The sequence below is a fragment of the Phyllostomus hastatus genome, unplaced genomic scaffold (assembly GCF_019186645.2).
Source record: "Phyllostomus hastatus isolate PE091 unplaced genomic scaffold, TTU_PhHast_1.1 phas_scaffold_501, whole genome shotgun sequence".
Classification (NCBI taxonomy): domain Eukaryota; kingdom Metazoa; phylum Chordata; class Mammalia; order Chiroptera; family Phyllostomidae; genus Phyllostomus; species Phyllostomus hastatus.
This window is the reverse complement of record NW_025334033.1, coordinates 64,490,804-64,516,167: the sequence shown is the minus strand read 5'-3', so window position 1 is coordinate 64,516,167 and position 25,364 is coordinate 64,490,804. Positions and strand designations below refer to the sequence as shown.

The window sequence follows — 25,364 nt, the reverse complement described above, 5'->3', positions numbered from 1 at the left end:
TCTAAGAAGCTCAGCTCTATAAGTATGTTTTTGTTATTGCATCGCTGAAGTTTTCGCAAACTTCCAAACAAGAGGTGTCTAGGTTAGAGCAATTTGGCTCTTCCACTGGCCACTGTGGGCTCTCGTCAACTCTTGTCCTCCCCGCTTTATGAGGTTGTCTTGTTAAGAAAAATTTTTCAGTGTCTTCAAGATTTTGTTTAGCAAGGTGGTGCCTGTGAAAGTGCTTAAGATAAACTGCCAAACACCAAGTTTGTCCGAAAGGACTTAGCGGAAGCACAGTCCCGTCTTCAAGGTTGAGGCACTGTGCGCGATCCATCAGGATGCCGGCAGCCCAATGGTAACACCAATTGGTTGAACCAGTGGTCCGGGAACGTAGTTATTATAATCCCATTCTGATATGATGTGTCACCATTTCAGGGAACAAGCAGGATGGTACAATGAACTTTAAACTCAGAGCGCCCAGAGCCCCAGTCCCGGGGTGGAGGGGGAATAATGCGCGCGCGCTCGGCTGTTACGGCTCCCGGTGCCGCGAGCGCGCCTTCCCGGCCGCCGGTGCACGCGCCGCCGCTGGCCCACGTGATTCCGGGCGCGTCGACGGCGGGAGAGGGCGGGTGGTCGGGCCAGCTCTGCAGCGCTGCGCAGGCGCCCAGGGGCCGCACCGACCTGAGCCCCGCCCGCTCCCTCTAGGAGTTAAAATGGCGGCGAGGGGAACCTGGAGTAGTCCCGGAGCCTGAGCCACTGACAGGAGTGGAGAGGGCGGTGGCGGCGACGGCGGCCGCAGGAGGAGGAGGATGGCGGGGGGTGCCGGCGCCCTTGCGGACGGCGGTGCTGGCGGTGGCAGCGGCGGGGGCGACAGCCGGGGTCCCAGCGGCAGCAGCAGCGGCAGCAGCGGCGGCAGGAGGAGCCTCCAGGGTGAGTGTCCCTCGGTGTCTCCGACACTGTGAGCCGAGGCTGTGCCCGGCGCGGGGCGTCCCGGAGAGGAAGGGGCTGTGCTTGGACGGAGAGGCGCCCGTTCTGGGGCCGGGCCACCGCAGAAGGCGCCGGGCGGCCGGCGGGGCAGGGACAGTCGTCCGTCCGGGTGTGGGGCGACGACGGCGTCGGCGGACTGGCCGGTCCCCGTGCGCTCTGAGGGCGGGCTTGGCTGTTCGCCGCTGTCCCGGGGGCAGAGGCTCGAGGCGTGGCGCTCGGGGCTGGGAGAGCAGCCCTAGGTGGCCGTGGCGGCTGCCCGGCGGGCTCCCAGCTCCAGGCTCTGGGCTCCGAGGGGCGGGACCCGCCGCTCCCAGGACGCCGGGACTCCGCTGCCGAGAGTCGGGCGCCGTTTCCCCGGCTGCGGGGCTGCGGGGCTGCGGGGCTGCGACCGCCCCGGGGTGGACGTGGGAGCGACGCGCCGGAATTGAAGAGGGAGCAGGCCAGGGACGCCGCGCCGGGGGAGAAGTTGGATGGCGCGGGTAAGTTTCTGTCTCGGGAGGGATCGGAGTGGCACTGCGCTTTGACAGGTTGGAAGGGAAACAATACCGAGTGTTTGATAAAGGAGTCTGTGCTTGGAGTACTTGAATGGCCCCAAAGCGTGCTTTTTCCTGTGTGATCATTTGCACAACTGTTTACTGCCCTTACCCAGGGCATGAGAACTTTCTCACCGTTGTTGTTGTGTGCGTGTGTGTTTCTCTTCGAGAACCTGTGAGTGTTGCTTCTCTGCTTTGAACTACAGCAACGCGTCCGCACACCCCAGCACAGATAAGAAGTGCTCTGGGTTAGGCCTAATTTACAGCAGCGGTCTTGGGTGTCTTCACTGGGGCACTGTTCCCTCTGCGAATACGCCTTGCTGCAACGAGGACAGAGGCATTTTCACAGGATTGCTTAGTGTTTTCAGCTCACAAAATCTTTTGTCGTTGACTAGCATTCATTTCTTTGAGGTTGCTGAAATGAATTACTTTCTTCAGGGAACGTGGAAGAAAGAGGCGAAGTTGTAAGAATCATGCCTGTGAATGGCAGCTGTGGTTGAACTTGTCTTGGATTTTGGAGTCGGAAAAACCTTTAGGGATGCGGTGGGACTTGCTTTAGAGCTGGGAAACTAGGCACAGGGCGGTAAGTGACTTAACTGCGGGCCCTGCAGCTGGTCAGGGATGGGACCCAGACGGGGCCTCGGTTTCGGGAGCCCTTCCCCGCTCTCCTGATTCTTTCTTTCTCATGGATCGCATCCTGAGCGGGGATACCCTCCCTGGGGCTTTGTGTAGTCAAGTTGAAGAACCTTGCTCGGGTTCTGACAGCTGCCATCAGTTACCATAAGTAACTGATGATTTTTTTTTCCCTAACCTGAATTTCATAAAAACTGACACTTAAAGTTTTCACAGGCCTGGGACTACATTTTTGCCGGATTACAGCATGCGTGGCTTATTCTTCCATGCATTCAGTAAAACTCAAAAGGTCAACATTCTGCCCCACAACCTAACTACTGTGGATTATGCTGTGTCCCAACACCAGCTTTTAAACAAGTTTTTTTTTTTGCGCATCAGATTCTAATTTTAGGGTTCAAAACACCTGTTTTGTGTTTGCCGAGTTATCACACCTAGTTTCCATGTGTCTTGTTGAGTCATAGCAATTTTCTTTCTTGTGTCACAGGTTAACCTTTAGAAATACAATAACCTGAATGATTCTGATTTCACAATCTAGTCAGTGCAACGCACGCGTCCCAAGTTGTACCTTGTGTTCAGTTAAACAGGTGGTCTGCGCTGTGTTCTGCGTCATACTGCAGGAAAAAGGAACAGAGTGGACCCAGTGGAATGTATAGACTTTACCCTCAGGAAATAAGATGTACCCGCTTGAGTCTAGAAGACAACCCAGTAAGTTCTACCAGTGCAAAGAATGCTGTGGGTGTTCTGGTTAGAGGGAGATAAATGAGGCCTCCGGAGTCTAAAGAGCTTCCTGGAATGCTTGGGACTGGAGCTAGCCTTTGAGGGTTTAGATTTACAGCGAGATTGGAGCAGTCGCTTGGTGAGGTAAAAGCCAGAGTAGAAGGTGCAGATTCGCTTTGGGGGAGGGGTATGGAGGGGGAAGTAGGATGAGCTGGCTACTCAATTTTGGGGACACCAAAAGGAAAACATTAGATATTTGGAAGATACGTGTTTGCATAAGAGATTGAGTACTGGATTCAGGAGATTTAGATTTTTTTAATTGAATGTATTAGGGTGATACTGGGTAATAAAACTATGTAGGTTTAAGGTGTGCAGTCCTATAACACATCATCTGTATATTGTATTGTGCGTTCACCACCCCAAGTCAGGTCTCCTTCCATCCCCATTTATCCCCTTTTACCCTCTTCTGCCTCCCCACCCCCTCCCTCTGGTCAGCACCATGCTGTTGTCTGTCTGGGGTGGTTTTTTGTCCGTTTCCCCTAATCCCTTTACCTTTTTCACCCAGCCCTCCTACCCCCTCCCCTGTGACACCTTCGAGTCTGTTTCCCTTTTGTTAGTTTATTTTGTTCATTAGATTCTACGTATAAGTGAAGTCTCATGGCATTTGTCTTTCTTTGACTGGCTTATTTCTTTAGATTTAGATTTTGGTCCTCTTTGCGAGATACAGGGAGCCTTTGAAAGTTTGGAGGCCAGACGTTAATTAGTGTGGTAAACTAGCAAGATGGACCTGTCAGTTATCTGCAGACTGAGTCAGAAGGAGAAGAAGCTGAGATGAAAGAACAAGGGCGGACAGTAGCTGTAACTGCCGCCTGGGTATGAAGAGATGAGATCTTGGGCTAGGGTAGAGTCAATAGGAAGGAGACGGAGCAGGTGCTGTTTTTACTTTCATTGTAATAAATACAACACAAAATTCCATTTTAACCTGTTTTAAGTCTGTAGTTCTGCAGCACTAAGACTGTTATAGAACATCACCGCCACCCATCTCCAGAACTCTCATCATCTTCTCCAGCAGAAACTCCGTAGCCATTAAACACTGACTCACCATTTCCCTTTACCCACAGCCCCTGACAACCACCATGCTACTCTCTGCCTCTGAATTAAACTACTCTGGGAACCCCATATAAGTGGAATCATACAATGTTTATCCTTAGGTGACTGGCTTATGTCACTTAACATAATATCTTCAAGGTCCATCTGTCTTGTAGCATTTGTCAGAATCACCTTCATTTTTAAGGCTGAATAGTATTCCACACTATGTATATACTGCATTTTGTTCACATGTTGATCTGCCAATGGATGCTTGGTTTGCTTCCGTTTTGGGCTGTTGTGAATAGTGTTGCTTTGAGCCAGGGAGTACAGATATCTGAGTATGTGCTTTCATTTCTTTTAGGCACACACCCATAAAATTCTACATTCCCACCAGCCCTGTATAAGGGTTCCAATTTTTACACATCCTCAACACTTAATTTATGTTTATAATAGTCATCCTAATGGGTATGAGGTGGCATCTCAGTGTGTGTGTGTGTGTGTTTAATTGACTTTAGAGAACAAGAGAGGAAAAAAACCTTTGATTTGTTCTTCCACTTATTTATGCACTCATTGGTTGATTCTTGTATTTGCCCTGACCTAGGATTGAACCTGCAACCCTGACATATCGGAAGGATACTCTAACCAGCTGAGCTACTGCCCAGAACCCACTGTGGTTGTGACGTGCATTTCACTGATGATTAGTGATGGTCACATCTCTTATGCTCATCAGCTGTTTGTATATCTTCTTTGAAGAAATACCTGTGTAAATTATTGAAGTCAAGTTGTTTTGTTGTTGGTAGTCCTGGATATCAGTCCCTTATCAGATACGTGATTTTCAGATAGTTTCTGCCATTCTGTGCACTGCCTTTTCACTCTGTTGAGTGTCCTTTGATGCACAAAAGTTTTTAATTTTATTGAAGTCTAACTTTCCAAACTTCTTCACTGTAAAGAGAAATAGGCAAGTGAGTTTTTAAAAAAGAGATATCTTTTTAAGAAATGAGGTAACATTTTTCTTTTTAAGTTGATGCCAGCAAAAAGTTATCAGAATCCAAAATTTCGAAGAGGCATAGTTTACTTTAGATTTATATAATGTAATTCAGACATCCAGTACCTATTAATATTTGCAAAACAAGTTAAAAATATTTAATAAGATCTGTGGTTTTTAATTTTTTTGACAGTCTGTAAAATTGACATTAAAAACCATTTTTCATAACATCCTTACTACCTTAAATAATACAGAAACTTAAAAAAACATATCAGGTAAAGTTTTATAACTGGCATTAAGTTCATTTAGTGAGCCTTACGTTAAGGTTGGGATAAATTGGAATCACCTTAATCCAGTACACACATCCTTTAAATCACAGTCTTCAAAAAAAGTCCCCTTTCATGAGCATTGTTGGGAGTATTTATAGTTGTAATAGAACACTAGACTGGGATTCAAACCTCCATTCATATTCTACTGTTTCTGTGAATTTAAGGAGGCCATTTAATCTGTGTGAGGCTTAATTTTCCTGATCTGTAGAACTAACTAAATAAATAAAACATGTATGTATTATGTATGTGTAAGCTGTGTCTTACATTGCAGCTTTGCCACCTTGTAAGTGTTCTATTCCTTTCTTCCCTGTTACCACTTCCTTCCTAGTCTGGACTGTTTATTGAACAGCCTTCCAACCAAGTCACTGCTAATTGTCTACTCTCCCTCTTTTTCTCTGGCTAGGCTCTATGTTGCTACCATACGTGACGTTTCTAAAAAAACAGATTGGAGTATGTTGCTTCCTTACTTAAACCTGTGTTAACTTTCTATTGTCTATAGGACAAAGTACAAACTCATGAGTACGAGATGGTGTCCAACCTTAGATTTCCCGTCACACCAGCTATACCAAGCTGCTAGTTGTTTTCTGTGTTTCTGTTTTTCATGTTTATCCCAGTGTTTATCATCCAAGAGACTGAGATGATTCATCACCCACCCCAGGGCTAGATTTTGATTACTCCAAGCCAGTCAGCTTAAGGCATTTCCCTGCAAACTGATACTTGTCCCAGTGAGATTGAAAGGAAGGAGACATTATGTTTCTGGGGAGAGGATTTTTCCCACGTGACCCCAATTGTTACCGGCATGATGAAGCATGCCCTAAGGATGGCAGATCAGCAAGGCCGAAGGAACTTGGGTCCATGACAACATTATTTTAGACATGTATTGAACTGTGCCTGGGGCTTTCCCTACCATGGAACATCTCATGACAGATAATTTTCTTATTGTTTAAGTCAATTCTTTGGAGTTACTTGCCATCAAAAAAATTCCTAATTAATACAGTCCTCCTTATTCTTCTAGACCCAATTCAAACACTACTTTTACCAGTAGTTATACACTCACTCCCTTGGTACTTTGGACCAGTCTTCCATCCCCATTGCACTGTATACTATAATCATTTGCTTATATGTCTGACTTCTCCACATAGCTTCGTGTACTTTGAGCCAAAGCCTACAGTATATAGCAGTGTCTGGTACATTATAGATGCTCCGTGAATGAGTCATTGGGATGAAATAATAACATGAAAAAGTGCTTTGTAAACAGTTTTTTAATAAACATAAGGTATGGTGTTGTCTTTACACTAAAGTCAGTTAGACCAGACATGTAAAGTGGTTTTTGCTTGTCCTTAAGTATTTTCTAAATGTATTCCCTTTGATCAAAAGTTTGACAGTCCCTTAAATGTTGTGAAAAAAATCTTACCTACTAAAGAGGAATCCTGGAAGGAGCAGTAAGTGAACTGTGTTGTTAACTGTGTAATTCCCACCCTCTCTTCCTTCCTTCCTTCTTTAGAAGGAGACTTGAATGAATGCCAGGACTAACTTCAAGTATAATTCAAGTATAATGTGTGCTTTTCTCCCCTATATTTTGAAATTATATTAAGCCTGTTTTATCTGGGATTTATTTGTGAATTGTTTTTTAGAGGAAAATTCCTTCATTTGCTTCATAAGATTTAAGTTATTCTTGTCTTCAGACTTTCCCAAAATATTTTTTGCTTGCTTGAGACTAGACATGAGAATTTTCTGGTAAGCAAAAAAACTTTGTGGCAAAACAAGATGGATGAGTTTGTGGCAAATGTTAGTAATAGTTTATGACAAAGATATCTCTTTTAAATCTTATTTACTAAGTCAGAGCTCCATCACATGCTTCAGCAATAAAGCCTGACAAAGGAAAGTTAAAATTCCCAATTCAAGAGATTGAAACCCATCACCTGTGGTAAAATTATGACTACCTAAAATTGTTTTTAAAATGTTTGATCGCTCTGGCCTGTGTGGCTCAGGTGGTTGGTGTGTCTTCCTGTAGACAGGAAAGGGCCTGGATTTGATTCCCAACAGGGCAAATTCCTAGGTTGCGGGTTCAATCCCCGGTCAGGGCATGTAAGGGAAGCAACCAATCAGTATTTCTCTCTCTCTCTGCCCCTCTTCCCCTCTCTCTCAAAGCGATGAAGAAGTGTCCTCAGGTGAGGAAATACATACACACATACATACATACTTACTTGCTGACCATCTTTAGAGGATGCTGGGAAGTTATTTGTTTTGAAAATCAGTAAACAAAAGTAAAGAATCATTCATTTATTCTGCCTTTTCTGTACAAACTGTACAACAAACAATTGAATAGTTGAGTTTCTCTTAGAGAAGTGTTCCAGCTAATGAATAAAGAAGAAATAATAGAATATCTCCATGTTACAACCCTTAATGAATTAATGACTCTAGTTGGTGATCGTTGATAATTGCTAATATCACAGACTGGGAAGTAGACATTTTGTACCTGTTGGGAGTGCACACCCCTACCTGTGAAGCAGTCTTGGCAAAATAAACTTTAAAAATGCAACAGTGATCCTGAATCTAATAAAGTCACTGGGTCTGATTATCAATTAGAGGAAATAACAGGAGTCAGAGGAACACACTAAACTACCTCATGGTGATGCATTTGCCAAAATCCAGACTCTGAAAAAACTACAGATAACCTGACTTCTTCAACAAAATTACAAGCGGGAAAAGGAGGGACATGAGAGGAACCCGTTAAAGAAGCTTTAAGAGACATAGTCACCCAGCTACAATGTATGAACCTTATTTGGGTTCTGATTTAAAAAAAAAAAAAGAAAAAGAAAAAAATGAAACAATTGGGGAAGTGTGTGTGAACCCTGTCTGGGAACTTCTTGAGATAGTATTGGCCCTGACTGGGGTGGCTCAGTGGATTGAGCGCTGGCCTGTGAACCAAAGGATTGCTGGTTTGATTCCCAGTCTAGGGCACATGTCTGGGTTGTGGGCCAGGTCCCCAGTAGGGTGAGTGTGAGAGGCAACCACACATGGATTTTTCTCTCCCTCTCTTTCTCCCTCCCTTCCCCTCTGTCTAAAAATAAATATATAAAATCTTTAAAAAAGAATTTAAAAAGGATAGTATTGTTTATTATTTTAGATGTGATAATGGTATTGTAGTTGGTTTTTTTACATACTTTTTTGCAGAGATGCGTAAGTAGCTATTGACAGATGGAATAATATGTTATCTAAGACTTGCTTCAGAATCATTTAAATGGGCCCTGGTTGTTGTGACTCAGTTGGTTGGATGTCCTCCTGCAAAATAAAAAGTGCCAGTTTGATTCCTGGTCAGGGCACGTGCCTAGGCTGTGGGTTCAGTCCCCAGTTGGGGTGTGTGCAAGAGACGATGGATCAGTGTTTCTTTCTCACATTGATGTTTCTCTTCTTCTCTTTCTCTCTCCCTTCCCCTCTCTCTAAAAAAAGATAAAAACAAAATAATCCAGAGGAATCAGATAGAGAGTAGACTGGGCTATAGTGATACAAAACTGGCACAAATTGGTAATTGTTGAAATTTGGTGATGGGTAGGGGTTGGTTTTACCATTCTCTTTACATTTATATGTATTTTTTCTTTATTACAGAAATTACAAATGTGTCTTCCGCGAAGGGGGGAAAACAAGTAATAGGAAGGAGTGAAAATAGAGAAGCATAGTCATAATCGCCTTTGCCGTTTAGATGCTAGGAGGCTGAATATCATTCGCAACTGTTCACCGGTGATGCGGAGCACTAGGGATTGCTTTAAGAGCTGTCCTTTAATGTTCGATGGGGAGGACACAGTGGAAGCTGGCAGCTGAAGACCTGAGTAACAAGATCAGCAGTGCTCTGGGCATACAGAGTAGGCGAAGGGAGACATGGCCATTCTCTTTAGAAAGTTGGTATAAGACTGGATACTTTTGAGATGCTTTTTGTTTAGGACAGAAAACACTAAATTAGGGAATCAAAGTACCTGGGATCTAGTTTTGAAGTTTTGTCACTTTACCATATATGTTTTACTTTGGATAAGTCGCTTCACCTTCTACCTTGACTGCCTCATTCAGAGAGAGGAGAATGAAGCCTGTCCTGCTTACGCTGAAGAGTTAACGTGAGAATAAAGTGACAGCATGTGAAAAAGCACTTGTAAACTATGTATCCCTTTATAAGATACGTGCCCAACAATCAGTAAGAGACCGTAAAAAAGGGAAGACATGTCATTGCTTTTCTGCCTGCTTTAGTGAGGTTTTAAAGTGACAGTTCAAAACATACAAATTTTAACCAGTTTTAAGTGTATAGTCCTATGGCTTTAATTTCATTGTGCAACCATCACCACCATCTATCCCCAGAACTTTATCTTTCCCATCTGAAGCTCCGTGTCCATTAAATACTAACCACCTACCACCTAGCAACTGTCACACTACTCTCTCTGATTCTGACTACGCTGGGTACCTCATATAAATAAATGCATATGATATTTGTCTTTCTGTGATTTGCTTTTTTCACTTAATATAATGTCCTTAAGACTTATCCATGTTTAGCATGTATCAGAATTTCCTTCCTTTTTTGAGGCCTGAAAATACGCCCTTGTATATTTTACATTTTGTTTGTTAGTCTTCCTGTTGAAGGACCCAAGTTTGTTTCCGCCTTTAGGCTGTCGTGAATGACGTTGCCATGACCATGTGTGTTCAGATCTCTGAGTGTTGTTTTTATTTTTGGAGTGTATATACCCAGAGTTAGAATTTCTGGATTGTGTGTTGTGTTTAATTTTCTGAAGAACTCATATTTTTCAATTTTCATTTATTTTTTAAAATTAGCATATATATATATTTTTTAAAGATTTTATTTATTTATTTTTAGAGAGGGAATGGAGGGAGAAAGAGAATGAGAGAGAAACATCAATGTGCGGTTGCTGGGGGCCGTGGCCTGCAACCCAGGCATACATCCTGACTGGGAATCGAACCTTCTATACTTTGGTTCGCAGCCCGAGCTCAATCCACTGAGTTACGCCAGCCAGGGCTTATTTTTTTTAAATAATCACTTTATTGCAACCCAGCCGTGTGCCCTGACCAGGGATGGAACCAATGACCTTCTGCTTTGTGGACTGGCTCCCAGCCAACTGAGCCACACCTGTCAGGGCTGCCCCTTGTATATTTTTTAACATTTGCTAAATATGTTCGTGTCAGAAAATGTGATTTTTTTTTGTTTTGAATGAATTTATGAGAAATTTCAGTTTTTTCTTTTAAGTTCAATTTCTGTTCGTGTATTCTCTGGTTTTAGCTTTCTCTCTTCAAATCCTCTGTAAATGCAGCTCTAGACTCAGATTTCTCATTGCCTTTTCTAAAACACCCAGAGTCACTTTCCTATATACCACTAAGCCAACAGTAGAAACAGTTGTCCCAGTTAGAACAATGATTTCATTTATTCACTCAAATACGGTGTGCCTGGCTTGAAAGTCGTCTTCTTCATGAACCACATGGCACCATTCCCTTGTAAGACAGTTGATTGGGCAGGTTCTGCAGTATGTCTTGGAGGGCCTCAGAATCATTTCCACCCTCTTATTGTAGGCCCTTCTTCTTAGCTGTTGGAGAAAATTGTTTTGATCCTCTCAGTGCTGTGTCTTGGTTTTGGGGGATCTGGCTGCTGCTAGGAGAAGACAACAACCGCTTTAGGGCTGGGAAAGGCAGGGCCAGGCAGCTCCTGATCTGACTGCAGTGTTCATCCAGTGCTGGCCCAGGCTTTCCCAGCAGTCTCAGCACGGCCAGAGGCCCAGACTTGGCGGGGGGGCGGGGGGGTGTTGGTTACAAGGCCCAGGGGCTGAGAGTCAGGCTTTGAACCTTTCCAGCTCTCTGGTCCCATTTTTTCTTACCTGTCACTTCGGGACGATCTTATTCTGAGGTTTTAAGTCTGGTGAAGCATTTGTAGTGAGCTGTGTGGTAAAAGTGGCAGAGTAAGAGGTCTGTGTGTGTCTTTATAATGTAGCTGCATAGGTCCTTTCCCTGCTACTTTCCAGTAATTGGTTCTCAGCTTTAAGTGTTTAGAAACTGAGTTTTTCAGAATATTTGCACACCTCTAATATATTTCACCCAGGCCAGGTCAGACCTGGCACAAGACTGGGTTCCTCATGACATCCCTTCTCTTGCGATGAACCACTTCTGCTTTCCAGTGTTGGTCTATATTTATCATCTTATTTAACTCTTAAAACAACCTCGTAAGTAGGTGATGTGAGTATCACCCTCTCATTTTAGAGATAAGGAGAGTCAGGGCCTTATTAACTCATTCGTGGACTGTGGTAAAATCCTCGAATAGGTCTTCTCGCATCAAGTATTCTTTGCCTTGAAGCCATTTAATAATCTTTCTCAAGCACAAATATAATGGTGGTTCTTTCCTCTTCTATGCTTTGATCCAGTAGCTCTTCCATGTGTTCTTTTTTCTTTTCAAGTTTTTATTGAATTTATTGGGGTGACATTGGTCAATAAAGTTATATAGGCTTCAAGTGTCCAGTTCTGTAATACATCATCTGTAGATTGTATTGTGTGTCCACTCCGTTGTGTTCTGAATAAAGGCCCAGTGCCTTAGTATGGGATTTGAGGTTTTTTGATCCACCTCCTACCCACACATTCAAACATAGGCACTCCTTAGGCCTTAGACACATTATTTATCAATATTCATGTTACTCAAATAATTGTGTGTCTACTTTGTGCTCTGTGGTGGATGGTAAGGATTCTAAGATAAATAGACTGAGTACCTACCCTCAGGAAACTTAACAGTACAGTGTATACACAATTGTACTGCAATATTAGTAGGTAATAGAGGTATAGGGTTATGAGAACTGGGAGTGGGGCATTGACTGGAATGGGAGTTGTTCCTATTTATTTATTCACTGTGTATCTAATACCTTAAATGACCTTTTCATTTCTACTCAGTGCGCTCTTATTCTTGAAGATCTGGATCTAAACTAGGAAGCTAAAACAGCAGTCTTTAAAAAAAATTTTCCTAAGAGATCTCATTCAGGACGCAGACACTGACTGCTGTATTCCCAGGGCCTCACTGCCTAGCGGATGGTAGATGCTCAGAATTGGATGGAAGAGTGAGTGTGTGAATGGGTGGATGGTCAAGCATAAAAAAGTGTCATCCTGCCATCAAGGAACATGTAGTCTAGCTATAAATATTCAGAAAGCACTTTTGCTTTGATTTCATGAGCTATCCTTTCAGCGAAGTCATTTTGTATTTAACATAAAAGATCCTTTTAAGTAACAAAAGTCACACTGTTAGGTGTGTACTCACTTCCCAATTCTGGAATGGAACTATATTTGTCTGCTCCGGAAATTTTTTCTCAAACATTTAGGAGGAAAAAAATTGCAAAGATAACATTGTTTATAAGAGCCTGAATGCCAAGAGTGGTTTTGCAATTTACCAGCTCTGTGACCTTGGTTAAGTAAAGTAAGCCTTCCATGCCTCATTTTCCTAACTTCCCAGTCTCTTCTTGTGTAAAATGCGGATAAACCCTGGCCAGGTAGCCCAGTTGGTTAGAGTGTTATCCCGAAATGCCAAGGATACAGGTTCAGTGCCCAGTCAGGGCACATACAAGAAGCAACCAGTGAAAGCATAACTAGGTGGAACAGCAAATTTATGTTTCTCTCTCTGTGTCTGTCTCTCTCGTAAAAGTAAAATGGCTTAAAAAATGACTTTCTTTAAAAAAATTAGGTGGGAAAGGGGGGATACCAATAGACTGACTTATATCATGGAGAAAATTAAAGGAGTTAATCCATGTAAATGGCTGAAGAATGGCTGGCCCATGGTACTCAACTGATGGGTGTTACGGTAATCACAGTATTGTGATCACAGCATATATGTCTCTCTAGATTTTTATTCCTATGAGAAGCTGATAACAAACATTTACATGCTAGCTGTAAGTTTTACACATCAAATTTAAGCATTTAAATATAAGCCAAAACAATTTGATAATTCTGGAATCTGGGTAATGGAGGTTTGGTAGCTCAGGATACTGTTACTCTCTTTTGTGTATTTTTGAAAATTTTTACGATACATTTTAAAATCAGAAATGTGATGATTTGAAAAAGATGATGCTAAGCAGTCCTGAAGTAAAGAAACCTGTTAGGCTGTATTTAATCCTACATTTTTCAAAAATTTGGGAAGACTCTGGAAATGCTGGTCCAGGGTTTTCTGAGGGGAGAGTTTGTTTTTGTTTTTTAAAAAATTGTCATAGGGTTGTTAATTCCCTGTGTTTCATTCAACATGATCCCCCACCCCAACCCCAGTTAGGTCTGCTATAGTCACTTATTTTAAGGCAGTTACAGTATATCATTGGATTGAGAATGGTGAGACTAGAAGAAGAACTTACCAGCCTTCTAGGGCCATTGCACCCCATGGGCCTTTTCTAGCCCTCTTTCCCTTTCCTTCCTTGTCACCCAAAAATTGGATTTCTTACTGCTTCACTTAGGAGACAGGCAAAGCTTGCCTGTAATGAAAACATCCCTGGAGAGATTAGACCATGATTAACTCTCATTTCCAGCATGTAAAGGCAGCAGATTAGATTAATAAATAAAACATAATACAGGGTTTTGTTTGTCTAAGAAATAAATGAACTTGTTCCCTGAAGTTTTTGAGAAATACAGCTTTAGTACTAAACTACACAGTCAAGGTTACCCCCAGGATTTGGAATTAGGGACACAGGGTGCACTTAACGGTCATATCTGATTCAGAAAAATCCCTCCCACCAACTCTTTCCAAGGCCTTTGTTTCTTTTGGTGTTAGAGCTCCAGTAGGAGATGTGAATGTCACCCAGATCAGTCCATCTTGAAGGGGATTCCCATGGACTAGAAGCTACCAGGAAGAGACACTATCCCTAAGTCCCAAGGACACTTTTATTTCAAGCCACCCCTCCATGACGAGACCCTGGCTGTCCCTGTGTTACTTATGGTGGCAAATGGCCAAAGCATCCTTATCTCAGCCTGTGACTTTGCCTAGTGCTTGCTAGCTCTTCTTGTGTCTCCAGTAGGACTAATGATGTCTTGTAACCCTTGTGACTGCTTTAAATTATCTAATTGTGCTCCTCATAAAATTGAGCTTTCTTTTTTTTTCTTTTAAGGTATTTTTGATGAGATTTAAATCTCTAATGGACCAATGTAAGTGTTTTGTGTTCCTATAAGTCTTACAAAATTCTCAGGTGAAAATGATTCTCGCGTGTGTGTGCGCATGTGCTCACATAATGTGATGACGTGAAGTAAGAGTGAGGACTCAGTTTACTGCCGTGGACACTCTGATTTTCCTTCATCGGGAAGCAAGGCTCCATTCTTCCTCCTTTTGTTTCAACAGCATACTTTGTGCTGCGTTAGTGAGTTTTTCCTGCACTCAGTAGAAATAACAAAGGAAACAAGGAAGTAGTATGGAACTTCAAGAATGAGGAAGGAAGAAAAGGAGAAGAGGACGGCCATAGGAGTGACCCTGGAAACACTTGACCAGCACTCTGCATGTCCACCATTACTTCCAGACTCAGAGCTCATCTTTTAAATATTTTTTCTCATTCTTGGTATAGAGTTTTGTTTTGTGTAATGTTTTTATTCTGGATCATTTTTAAGATATTTCAAATCTGAGAAGAGATTGTCTCTGCCATTTTTATGGTTTAAATGCCAATCTTTGGTGACTGAAAATAGGATTTGACTTGTAAATGAGGCCAGAGACTGGGCTTCCCAGGACCATAATTTCTGTAAAAGGACCACGGAAAAATGCTGTCAGAACCTTGAAACTTTTAGGGAGCTCAATTTGAAAATAAAGATTTATTAGACTAACTTTTTTAACAAGTTTGAACTGAAATTAACCAATGCAGATTTAGTTTCTGTGTTCCAAGACTTGATAATAAAAATGAATTAAAAAAGAAGGCAGCCTTTTATATATTTCTAACATTTAAGATTAGAAGACTGAATTTATTTACACTAAGCGTCACACTTTAAGAAAACTGATTTTGCTGGAAGAAGTAATTTTCTTAGACCATTTAACATTTACACATGTTAACATTTACCAAATAGTCAGTACGTTAAACTCCCAGATTAATAAACTTGCTGGGTAGTTCTTACAGCACGCACTGTCACGTCTCTGGCGGCCGTAGCCTTTCCAACTTCAGTAGCGTGCGCTAAAGAAAGAAGTCTAATGTGCTCTGTTTTCCTAGGTGGGCAGGTACATTTCAACTAGGAAGTTTGCTTGTATGAGTATGCAATTTGATTGAAGTTACTTTGCATAATATCTAATTAGTGGAAAGTTTGCCAGCCTTTTCTTGGACACTATAGGTAGATAAGTCTATGCTTAAATAAATAAATTTTCATATACACAGTGGAAAAGGATGGAAGGAAAGCACATTGTTAATATTGATTTTCTTAAACTTGAATCCCGAAGGTTATGCTGTGTCAGTAACAATGGAAACCAAGTTCTAAGATCTTGGCACAGTTCTGTTTCCAGCAGGATGTTTTGTGATCATGTGTTTGTGTTTTCCTATATTTGTTAAAGCACTTCATCCTTCCCTGTGAAGCTAGATTAACTGCCTCCTTGTGGGTTTCCCAACACTCTTAATGATAGATTTTAAATTGTGTTTTCTCTGAAACTATTACCGTTTTTAGTCAGATAAATTGTATATATCCAGATGCTGTAAAGAGTTAGAAATACTTCTGTTAACGCTGTTCTCTCTTAGAGTTGCTGTTCCTACTCTGCACATGTGGACCTCCTGCCAGCGGCTCTGACAGTTAGGGTTTCGAGTGTGGGGTTTATTTTATAATTGTTCATTATCTCTTGCTGACACTCCTCTGCCCATGTTAAGTCAGAAGATCGGGTAATAGAAAGCAGTGTTTAACTTCTTTAAAGGCCATGGAACAAGTAACCCAAAGATATAGCGGTGCCTACGTCATTCCAGAACTCGTGACGAGTGCCAGAACCAAGGAGAACCAAACGTTGAGGCATTTCCTCCTGCGGGGCGGCGTTGCGGCTCACGCACGTTCTAGCAAGTGCAGCGAGTCCCGAGGCCCGAGCAAGTGCCGAGTGCTGATATATTTTTTCTTGTCAAAATGGGGCCAGCACAGGGTCTTAAGAGTTCCAAAGCTGATGAGTACCGAGGTGTGACTACCTAGTTTCAGCTGCTCGTCGTTCCTCCCCGCTCTTTCAGCAGAATGCCCGATTTTGCAGATTAAAAATCAACTTAAGTGTTTTATCTAAGATAGAAAAACAATAAACCTATCATTTAATTAAATCTGCTTTTGTATATATGTACCAATATCAGCCTCCTAAGCGTTTGAAGATTGTTTTGAATGTTAGATTATAATAACTGGCAGCTGCTTCTGAGGATTAAAAAAAATCAAAAAATTTTTCTAGTCTACCTGGCTGGCGTAGCTCAGTGGATTGAGCGTGGGCTGCGAACCAAAGCATCGCAGGTTCGATTCCCAGTCAGGGCACATGCCTGGGTTGCAGGCCACAGCCCCCAGCAACCACACATTGACGTTTCTCTCTCTCTTTCTCCCTCCTTTCCCTCTCTAAAAATAAATAAATAAAATCTTTAAAAAAATTTCTAGTCTAAATACTTTTCCTTGTGATTCTTTCCCCTGTAATTTGAATTACTTTCTGTAACTATATTTACATTAGTCTGATATGTTGCTTTTTACTGTCAGAAAGTATATAATTGGTATATTTTATGGCTCAAAATTGCACCTAACACTGATTCATAATTGATGTTTAACTATTTGTTTACATTTTCTAGAATTTTTACATGTGAATTTGACAGCGTGTCATTATTTGCAAATAAAAGCAGTTTTCAGTAGCTTCCTTTTTTTTTTTACTGTGCGATTTGAGATACATTTGAAAATATAAACTGGGGGGGTGGAAATGGGAGGGAGCTGGGGAGCCCTGAGGGGGTGGGCTGGGATGGGAGTAAAAGACAGAAAACTACTTGAACAACAATTAAAATGAAAATATGAATAAAATTATTTTTGTTTCATGTCAAGAAGTGGATGAAAAGAGGCTGCTGGATCCAGGGTTGAAAGTTCGCAAAGGCCTCTGGGATTACACTCTGAAGAATCAGCAGATGGAATGCCTGAGTGACTGAAGAAAATGGGTGCTAATGCATCTAACTATCCTCATTCATGTTCCCCAAGGGTCGGGGGAAATTCTCAAGCCCAACAGACTTTTATAGGTAACTGTTTCAGTTTTTTTTTAACTTTATTTCTTTAGTGGATATAAATAGAATTGTGTTTTCAGTGGTCTTTTTGAATGAAAAGAAGATTGAGCTGTGAAAAAGTTATTACAGATAATAATTCTGTAGCATCCAGGACTTTTTTCCAACAAAATTTACTTTTTTCCAGTAAATTTGTTCTGTTTGTCCTGTTCCTTATATAATATAAAAATGAGTTATTTGAACTTGTGTTTTATAAAAACAAAATCAGGGTTTTTAAAAAATGGTTCAGAAAAAAATGGTTCAGAAATGCCTATAAAAATTTTTAGCATGAAATATGTGTTAAAATGAATGTTGAAAATGAATGTTAAAGAAACATTTTCATTTGTTTATAATTTCCTTCTTAGGGACATCATCCTATTCTCAGCAAGGCTATGGTTGTGAATCAAAATTATATAGCCTTGACCATGGCCATGAGAAACCACAAGACAAAAAAAAGAGAACCTCTGGCCTTGCCACCCTCAAAAAGAAGTTTATTAAGCGTCGAAAATCTAATAGGTCTGCTGATCACGCCAAGCAGATGCGAGAACTCCTGTCTGGGTGGGACGTGAGAGATGTCAATGCATTAGTGGAAGAATATGAGGGAACTTCAGCCTTAAAGGAGCTTTCTCTACAAGCCAGTTTGGCTAGACCAGAAGCTCGGACATTGCAGAAAGATATGGCCGATCTTTATGAGTATAAGTATTGTACTGATGTAGACTTAATATTTCAAGAAACTTGTTTTCCTGTTCATCGTGCCATTCTGGCAGCAAGGTGTCCGTTTTTCAAAACACTGCTTTCTTCCTCACCCGAGTATGGGGCAGAGATCGTAATGGACATCAACACAGCCGGTATAGACATGCCCATGTTTTCTGCTTTGTTACACTACCTTTATACTGGAGAGTTTGGGATGGAGGACTCGAGGTTTCAAAATGTCGATATCCTGGTTCAGCTCAGTGAAGAATTTGGAACACCAAATTCCCTTGATGTAGATATGCGTGGACTTTTTGATTACATGTGTTATTATGATGTTGTCCTTAGTTTTTCTTCAGACTCTGAACTGGTCGAAGCTTTTGGTGGAAATCAGAACTGTTTGGATGAAGAGCTCAAAGCTCACAAGGCTGTTATTTCAGCACGGTCCCCATTTTTTCGAAATTTATTGCAAAGGAGGATACGGACTGGTGAAGAAATCACAGACCGAACTTTGAGGACTCCCACAAGAATTATATTAGATGAGTCCATTATACCAAAAAAATATGCAAAAGTTATATTACACTGTATGTATACCGACGTGGTGGACCTCTCCGTTTTGCACTGCAGCCCTTCCGTGGGGAGCCTCAGTGAAGTTCAGGCTCTCGTCGCGGGGAAACCGAACATGACCAGGGCGGAAGAAGCCATGGAGCTTTACCACATAGCACTGTTCCTGGAATTTAACATGCTGGCACAAGGTAGGAGATCCTGATTTTTAATTTTGCTTTCGAAAGGTACCCATTTGTCTTCCAGAAGGAAAACATAACTAGTACGTTCCCTGATTTCAGTGTTTGGGGTGTGAAAGGGCCAGTTTATTTCAAATGTATAGTTACGACATCTAAGACAGAATTAAGGGCTAGTATTAATGTGTCGCTTCATTTAGTGTTAAAAACAAGCATTCAGAACTAGTGACTAAGAGCAGTACATGAGACTTAAGGCTCTTTCTTTCCTAATGTAAGACGATAGGTGTGGGGATATATAATTACCCAGCTACCACCCACCTACACCCTGTCTGCACCCAAGTTTTGAACAAGCCGTGTTTCTGGATTTCAAGGTTATACTTGATCTAGGACTTGGATAACTTACATTGCCTTATTTACACTTGGTGTCTTATTGATGCTGAAGTGTTTAGAATAAGAATGAAAGTTCTTAACAACAATGAATGTAGTCACAATTGGGTATATTCAAATTTATTGACTCAAAGAATTAGTCAGGGTTTCTGATTTAAATTTTAAAATATTCTGTATCTTTTCAAGCTCAGCTTGTACATAAAGCAGCAGCCTACAGCTTGTATGACATGTAAAGTACAGTTAGTGCTAGACTCATACCTTCATTTAATTTAAGCTAAAATTTCTAAGTTAGGGCAGCACATTTTTATTGTAGCCAAATTAATATATGGACATTACATTAAAATAAATGAATCTGCCCTGGCTGGCGTAGCTCAGTGGATTGAGCGCAGGCTGGGAACCAAAGTGTCACAGGTTCGATTCCCAGTCAGGGTACATTCCTGGGTTGCAGGCCATGACCCCCAGCAACCGCACATTGATGTTTCTCTCTCTCTCTCTATCTCCCTCCCTTCCCTCTCTAAAAATAAATAAATAAAATATTTAAAAATAAAAAAATAAAAAAAATAAATGAATCTGTTGGTAAACATTAGAATCTTAACATTTCATAGCTGAAAGGAGACCTTCCATGGGAGAGCAGAGGGTAATTGCTGTCTTGACAGAGGGCATTCTTAGCTTTCTATGGCCATATATTAAAAGAAAACAGGTCATATGGCATGAAATTACTTGAGAAGTTTAGCTAATGAGTATTTGCTAAAAGAACATTAGAAGTTGCCAATTAGAAGAGAATGTTAATGGTTTCAGTAAAAGACATAAATTTAATAAGGAAAGCTAAGCACATTTTTCTAACTTGAAAATAATGTGTATTGTATGGCAAAATTAACAAATTAATAAGGACTTTGAGAAAGAAAAAAATAAAATGAAGCCCCAGTTAAAGCACATGTCACGAATAAAATGAGAAGAATTATGTAGAAGACATTGATAAACATGAGTGAAAACAGAGATTTCTACTACATGAGGAATTTTTTAAAATCTTATTTCACCATTGTCTTTTTAGTAATGGTACTAATCTTGTTTGTATAGTACAGTAAAAAATGTCATTGAAAGATTTTCCTATTAATCATTATATTAATAATAGTAGACCATTTAGATGTCAGACTATAGGAAAATATGTTATCAAAAATAACCTATCAGCAGCTGTGGCTGGGTAGCTCAGTTGGTTAGAGAATCTTCCCAATATGCCCAGGTTGTGGGTTTGATCCCTGGTCAGGGCACATACAAGAATCAACCAATGAAGGCATTAATAAGTGGGAAAACACATTGATGTTTTTCTCTCTCTCCCTTCCTTTCTCTCTAAAAAAAATCAATAAATAAAAAAATTAAACATTAAAACCAGGGTTTTTAAAAAATAACCTAGGAGCTTGACCTTATTTTTTATTCTGTAAAACCAAAAATTGCTTTTACAGAAAAATTTGATGGTTGCAACATTACCAAAAAGGTATAAATAATAGTTTTATTTTTGACGTGCTTAAAAAATAAGAAACTAAATGGTACTTTATATATTTTACTATTTTAAAAATGGGAAAGCATTTTTTAATATAGATATTTTTGTTGTTAAGTTTTGAAGGAAAAGTAAAATTGTGAGCCAGCTCCTGGATTTTAGGTAATGGTTGATCTAGAGTTCTTTTATAAAAAGTGAGATAATTTTCGTAATCACTCAGCTAGGAATTTTATTATTATTATTATTTTGGGGGCATACACTGAGTAAACAGCTCTGATAATGTGAGAATATACCATGGTTTTATAACTTTTTGAGTAAAAATCCACTCTTTAAAAGAACTATAGTTTTCTCATGAACTTTAACAACCTGATGGGCCTGCCGTAAGAATTTGTTTTCTTGTCACAAAATACTATTGACCTCAAAACAAAATAGCCCAGAAATAGCACCAACATCTACATGCATATTCCATTATAGGACACTTTACAGTAGTACCCTTTAAACTGCAGACTTTATTTTTTCGTGTTAATCAAAAGTAGTTTTCTTGCAGGAAATCAGGGGATGAAGGTGGAAGAGGTTATAAGGGGGATAAATGGTGATGGAAAAACTAATTTTTTTTTAAGTTTTATTTTAATCATTGGAAAAACTAATTTTAAAAAGGAAAGCAAAAGTATAGTTTTCAATCTTTGGAATATGAAATTTATAATTTTAGTTCCAAAATGAACTCTGTAATGCATTGCCCATATTTTCAGTCATAATACAGATGATTATATTGTCTTGAGTTAAAAATCTAACAAACAACTGAAAGCAGTGACCTGATTTTTTTTCCCTGGCAATTTGGCCAGATTCCAAGAATGAGTGACTTGAAACAAAGAGCAAAGACTAGCTGTCCTCACTCACTGCTCAGTTCCTCCGGCTTAACCCTCTGCTCCATTGTTCCCGTGTGGACACTCTTCCTTCTGTCTTAGTCCATTTGTGCTGGCAGTTTGTTTTACTTCTGCCTGTGATTGTTTCCTCTTCAGCAAATTGTCCCGACTGCACTTCCTAGAGAATAATGGAGTTAAGTTAGAGACAATTATCAACAGATCAGAGTAGTAAGTGTAAGTTTCAGTTAAACACGCACTTTAGATGGAGAATTAATGTTTCAGGAATGGCAGTTCAGATGACTCTCAAGTTATCCATCTCAGATCATGAAACTTAGCACTTAATTTTTTTTTTACACAAAATTATGACTCGGGTTGTAAAGTGTAATATTTAATTACATGTTTTATTTTAGAACCTGAACCATTTTTCATACAGATGACAAATGCTCCACCTCTGACCCTCTGCTCATACTTTTCTTCGTCTTGAAATATTTTTGCCTTTGATCTCTAAATGTCCAAATTCTACCCGACCCTTTAAAACCAAACTTACGACTTTCCTTATATTGTTTTAGGCATTCCAAATTAAAGTATTTTTTACTTCCTGCAAACTTCTGAGACACTTATTTTTAGACTTTCACATCTTCTAACCTGTGTTACCTGTCTTACTTCCTCTCTCAATTAGTGTATTATATACTCTGAAGACAAGATCAGAGTTTTTGTCATATTCCAATCACCCTGAGAACCTAATACAGTGTTCTGCTTTTTCAGTTACATATTTTGAATTATCTTTAAAACCTGTGAAAAACATGTAACTTTTCTTCTTTGAAAAAATGGAGGAATGTAATCATTGTTTACATGAGGTTCACAAACACTAAACCTCAATCTAGGGGATAAAATATGAAGTATTACTTATGAAAGTAAGTTTAAATGTGGTCTAAATGGCGTACAACTCTCTACCATTAAACTTGGTTTTAAGTTAAATTTCAAATAAAATTATGTCATCAAGTCTTTACTTTTTTGGTCCACTGATAGGAAATAGAATATCAGTTGGATTTAAAATATTCATTGATGATAACCAAGGATTAATCGAGCAGAAAGAAATAATAAAGAGAAAGAATTCACAGATACGGACAAGTGTGGTGACTGCGGGGTGCGGGGTTGTGGAGGTTGGAAGAGGGTACAGGGGAAATAAATGGCAATGGGAAAACATGTAATACGATAAAAATAAGTAAGAGTTAACCAACAAAAAAGTTTAATCCCAGGTCAATCCTTTTGTAATTTATAATTTAGATTTAAAAACTAATTATGTATCTAAAATTTCAGTAATAAAAATGTGTTTACAGTAATAAAATAAATATAATTTAGAATGTTAAAGTAACTTGGAAATTATTATTCTAAATTAGGCTTTTTTTTTTTACTTTTTTGTCATGTTTAATTTATTAAGGAAATATAGAATTGTAAAGGGTTGTCATTGGTTCTTGTCTGTTGAAAGTAGAGTACGTATTCACCCTTATTTGAAAATTTAAAAGACGGTGAGTGTAAATTAATATTACGGCTTGTTATATGACTTTGTAAATGTCAATGTTTATTAGGCACTTTGTAGCCATAACCAAGAAGTGTTATTTCTAGGTACAGTTCATTTACAGTAAAATCTATGAAATGTTTTCTATTTGTTTTTATTTAACTAGAAACCTTTTCTCAGCAATAAGCAAAACTTTTTCTCTGTGATACTGAAATTCTAAGGATGCCGCAGTAGAGGGAAATGATGAAATAGAAGGAGACTTGTTCTGTTTTATTTTGTTTCCACCCATCCCAAATTGTGTATTTATTGTAGTCAAGGTCTGAGAAATTGGATTTAATTTGAATGTGACAGACATTAATATAACCAGTAAAAGATGAAGTGCTATACTGAGGTAGCATGGATATGAATACAAAACTTTGAACAGCATAGTACCGCTATTCAGAGCACATGAAACTCGAGTCACCGCAAAGAGAGCAGATGACACCTCCGATGGTGCTGCCCGGTGCCACGTGTTCTGAAATAGAGAAAGGCTCGTGCACGTAGGGCATCACACTTCGTCTTGAGTTACTGAGATGTCTGCTTTTTGCTATACTTTGCATGTATCAATATTTACATAATGACTTTCACAGTAAAACAGAATAGTTAATTATATGAATTGATCGAAACTTCTAATGGCAATAAGCCTAAAAAAGGGCACATAGTTCTTTTAAGACCTTAAAAGCTAATTTTTTAAATTTCAGATTAGCCGTGGCTGGAGTGTCTTAGTTGGAGCACTCTGGTGAGGATTAAATAATAAAATGTTGGGCTAGCCTATGTTTCTATGCAAGATGAGAATTAAAGTTTTTTTCATTTCACTGTGTGCCCAGACTTCATGACAGGCGCTTGACGCATATTGTTTCACTTTATCCTCATAACCCTGTGAAGCTTGGAGAATGGGTTTCCAATCTGTACAGAGAAGTTCAGAGCTAAATAACAGTGCGCAGATTTTACGGTGTTTTGTAAACATGAACTTTGAGGTCCCGTCTGTGTTCTAGTCCTGGTTCTGCCACGTACTGACTGTGTGAATTCTGCCTGGGTTCCTCAGCCTGAGCTCGTTTCTTCTTCGTGGAAATGCAGGCAGCACCGACGCCTGGCTCATGGTTTTCAGTGCCTTTGTAAATGTTTCAGAACTGAATGCAGTAACTCCTTAGGAAATGTATATATAGCGATAAGAATTGAGTTATTTCCCTTACACATCATTTGAAATCATGGTTTCCAAGTTTCCAAAGTCAAAAAACTCCAGATTCAGATTTTTAAAAAAACGATGCATGTGATTATAATTTCAGAGAACTTTCAACCTTAGATGGAAAACAGGGCCATAAGAAATGGTCCACAGAGCTTTCCTGTGGTGGTGGGCTCTTTGCTCTGAAGTGCCACTTTGATTCAGTTATAGTTGTCCTTTCCTCGTAGAAACACTGACAGGTGGCTTAATTGCTGCCTTTGCCTAAAGCCCCAACTTATTTTTATTTTTCTGACTCTACCATAGTGAAACTTTGAATATTCGTATACCTTTCATTGCCAAGAAGTATAAAAACTATGCAATCCAAGAAGCAGGTTGTTTGGTATAAGGAAAATAGGATCGGGGGAGGGCATGAGTGACTGAGGAGGGAAATACCTGGGCTTCTCAAACTCAGTATTGAGATAGAGTTAAGTTTCTGCCTTATAAACAGATATTGTACTTAGCTCCTAAAATTTCAAAGTAGAAGGACTCTGAGTAGACAGAAGTATTTTGTCTACTTTTGGCTTTGGATGAGGCTAGAATAAAGTATTCTAAGAATTTAACCTGGCTGGCGTAGCTCAGTGGATTGAGCGCGGGCTGTGAACCAAAGTGTCACAGGTTCGATTCCCAGTCAGGGTACATGCCTGGGTTGCAGGCCATGACCCCCAGCAACCATACATTGATCTTTCTCTCTTTCTCTCTTTCTCCCTCTCTTCCCTCTCTAAAAAAATAAATAAATAAAATCTTTGCCCTGGCTGGCGTAGCTCAGTGGATTGAGCTCGGGCTGCGAACCAAAGTGTCGCAGGATTGATTCCCAGTTAGAGCACATGCCTGTGTTGCAGGCCACGGTCTCCAGCAACCGCACATTGATGTTTCTCTCTCTCTCTCTTTCTCCCTCCCTTCCCTCTCTTAAAAAAAAAAAAGTATTCTAAGAATTTAGATAGA

General features: G+C 40.1%; 1 protein-coding gene across 6 annotated transcripts in view; it reads left to right on the top strand.

Annotated features, from left to right (window-relative positions):
• Positions 1–676: 676 nt before the first annotated feature.
• Positions 677–25,364, top strand: part of BTBD7 (BTB domain containing 7) — a 54,727-nt gene continuing 30,039 nt past the window's right edge. For 2 of the 6 annotated variants that reach the window (XM_045822425.1, XM_045822418.1), the window contains exons 1-3: positions 677–912; positions 17,259–17,446; positions 17,833–18,912. In XM_045822425.1, coding sequence (XP_045678381.1) covers positions 17,365–17,446; positions 17,833–18,912 — 1,162 coding nt within the window. In that variant the 5' untranslated portion in view covers positions 677–912; positions 17,259–17,364. Of the gene's footprint in view, positions 913–2,003; positions 2,086–2,711; positions 2,841–14,365; positions 14,403–17,258; positions 17,447–17,832; positions 18,913–25,364 lie in introns of those variants that run through there. The other 4 variants (XM_045822423.1, XM_045822421.1, XM_045822424.1 and 1 more) reach the window with 4 other exon arrangements.